Source organism: Gigantopelta aegis, chromosome 10 (assembly GCF_016097555.1).
Source record: "Gigantopelta aegis isolate Gae_Host chromosome 10, Gae_host_genome, whole genome shotgun sequence".
NCBI lineage: Eukaryota > Metazoa > Mollusca > Gastropoda > Neomphalida > Peltospiridae > Gigantopelta > Gigantopelta aegis.
The window spans coordinates 83,951,191-83,953,690 of NC_054708.1; the positions used below are offsets into that span (position 1 = coordinate 83,951,191).

Sequence of the window (2,500 nt, forward strand, 5' to 3'; positions counted from 1 at the left end):
CTCGACAGAATCTACGAACATCACAACTAGGAACATCTCGGCTGAGCCGAGATATTCCGAATGAGACATTACAACGGTCCGATATCGACCGAAGTGTTCCGAATTAGTGGGTGCGTGTTCGTTTTTTCAATGGTGGGAAAAGGTAATTCTGTGGAATTAAAAATATTTAAAGCATAGCCGATGACTGACCATTTTGGTTACAAAATCACAGAGAAAAGTGGTAGAAGTTACGTCAATTTTGTTTGGTGCAAATTATGTGCAAAATACAGGGATTTGTAAAGCGAGCGTCACAAACTACATCAACAGCACGAGTATGGTGACAAAGTGTAATACCTCCCGGCATTATTTAGTAAATAGTACATATACATTTATTGAAGAGAGTGATTGCTCGCCTAGCACCATTTCAGGAGAGTGATCTTCAGCTCGCCTTGATTTTGCTCATGGCGAAGACTGTTAATGCATATTAAATTGCATGCACCACTGAAGCAGTTTAAACACATACAATGGCATACATTGATTGCTGCAATTGACCAAATATGAATTATACATGCAAAATATTGACCATGAAATATGTAAGTAAACACATGATTGTATGCCTTTATACTAAATATATGCCTAAAAGCAGAAAAATGTATGTTGTCAAATGAGAGAAATAACTCTACATACAATTCATCAGACAGAACATTAATATTGTACCAACAATAACTTCAGCTCCATATTATTCCAAAGACCTTGCTCAGTTCACCATCAACAAGGCAAACGTATAAAAACACTGAACAGAGAAAAGAAATACAGCTGCTGATACAAGGTATCACTTTACCGTCATCGCAGCTGTGTTCAACTAGAGCCTTCCTCTACACCAGGACAATAAAAACCAATCCACTTACGTGCCATTGCCTCAGTTTTCCTTCCAACAGCCAGAGGATACCACCAGTCAGGCAGTGGTTCATCAACATCACATTACCTGCACTGTAACTTCTCTTGATTCAGACCTGCCTACTGAAGATGGAGTTGCAGTCCAGGAAGCCCTGCTGCAGAGGTCTCCAGAAAAACTGAGTGAAACAACACGCTGAGTTCAGTAAACCCCAGAACAACCAACTGGAGGAACAGGATGAGTTCAGGAAATTCCGATTCACCTGCATCAAAGCGGAGGAAAAGGAAGGCTGGGCTGGATGTTGTTGGAATGGGGACTGTGAAAGTCCAGATTTGTTCTATTATCACCTTCCAATTGACTTGGCTGGCCATTCACAATTCAAAGGAAAAACTACTGATCCTTTCAGCCAGGACAAATTCCAAAAGATAATGGACTGCCCAGAAAGACAGAAGACAAATAAAACTCCATTCACAATGGACTAAAGAACATTTTCCTTCATATAACTCCAAATGTTTGCTAATATACATTATTTTTCACTATAGTTAAAATCAGTATTAAAAAATATATATAATAATACGTTTTTTTAAATTTAAACTCATAATTAGAGCCTCGTCAAATTTGGTATATCTTGCTCATTACCACATAGAAATGTGTTTTGACATGTGGTATGTTTCCCCATGCAAACGTGTTTTGACGTCTTGGGCGATTTCCATCCAAACGACTATAACTTTGTTCTGAAGTTCAAGTTCAAGGTCTGACGGAAATTTCCACCAGGTCAGGCCGTGACCGGTTATATATAGATATCAGGTTATATCCAGTTTTCAAAGCACACGTACCAAAATGTTTACAAAATGTCGACCGCAAACGAAAATAGGGATCATAGCGATGGAGATTCGAGTTTCGAAGGTTTTATGGAAAGCGATATTCTAGGTGATGTTTCTGATACTGATGTAGGAGATATATCGGTGAGTGATATAGAATCTAGCGACGATGAAGTGTCTGACGATGACATGAATTGGACCGATCGGTTTGACAACAATTTTGATGTAAACGATTTTCTTGAAGAGACCGGACCGCAACTTCCACCTGAGTTTGATGTACACACGGCTTCGCCGTTGGATTACTTCTACCTATTGTTCCCAGTGACATTATTGATTGATATTGTTGGCCATACAAATAATTATGCAATGTGGAAAATGGAACAATCAGGCGAAAATGACCCCAAATGGACTGGCACCACACTTGAGGAAATGGCGGCATACATTGGGCTGAATATTTTTATGGGCATCGACTCGAAACCGCACTATAACATGTACTTGTCAATGGATGACTTCAATGGAAATGCTTGTTTTAAAAAGACAATGACTTGCAATCAGTATGAAAAAATCACTCAGTATTTTCATGTGGCTGATCGCCAATCTGAGCCTGGCCGTGGATCACCCAATTATGATCGCCTCTTCAAAATTCAACCCATCATGAATGTTGTGAAGGACACCTTCTACAGATTCTTCAAACCAAACAGGGAGTTAGCAATTGACGAAGGTATGATAAAATTTGCAGGAAGGAACTCCATAAAACAATATATGCCAGCTAAACCTGTGAAACGTGGTGTGAAGGTTTGGATGA

General features: G+C 39.4%; 2 protein-coding genes across 2 annotated transcripts in view; both read left to right on the forward strand.

The window, feature by feature from the left end:
- The window catches only part of LOC121384808 (glutathione gamma-glutamylcysteinyltransferase-like), a 118,853-nt gene that overhangs the window by 513 nt on the left and 115,840 nt on the right, over nucleotides 1–2,500 (forward strand). The window lies entirely within an intron of this gene.
- The window catches only part of LOC121383868 (piggyBac transposable element-derived protein 4-like), an 849-nt gene continuing 74 nt past the window's right edge, over nucleotides 1,726–2,500 (forward strand). Inside the window, exon 1 of the mRNA XM_041513966.1 lies at nucleotides 1,726–2,500. This exon is cut by the window's right edge and continues 74 nt beyond it. Coding sequence (XP_041369900.1) covers nucleotides 1,726–2,500 — 775 coding nt within the window.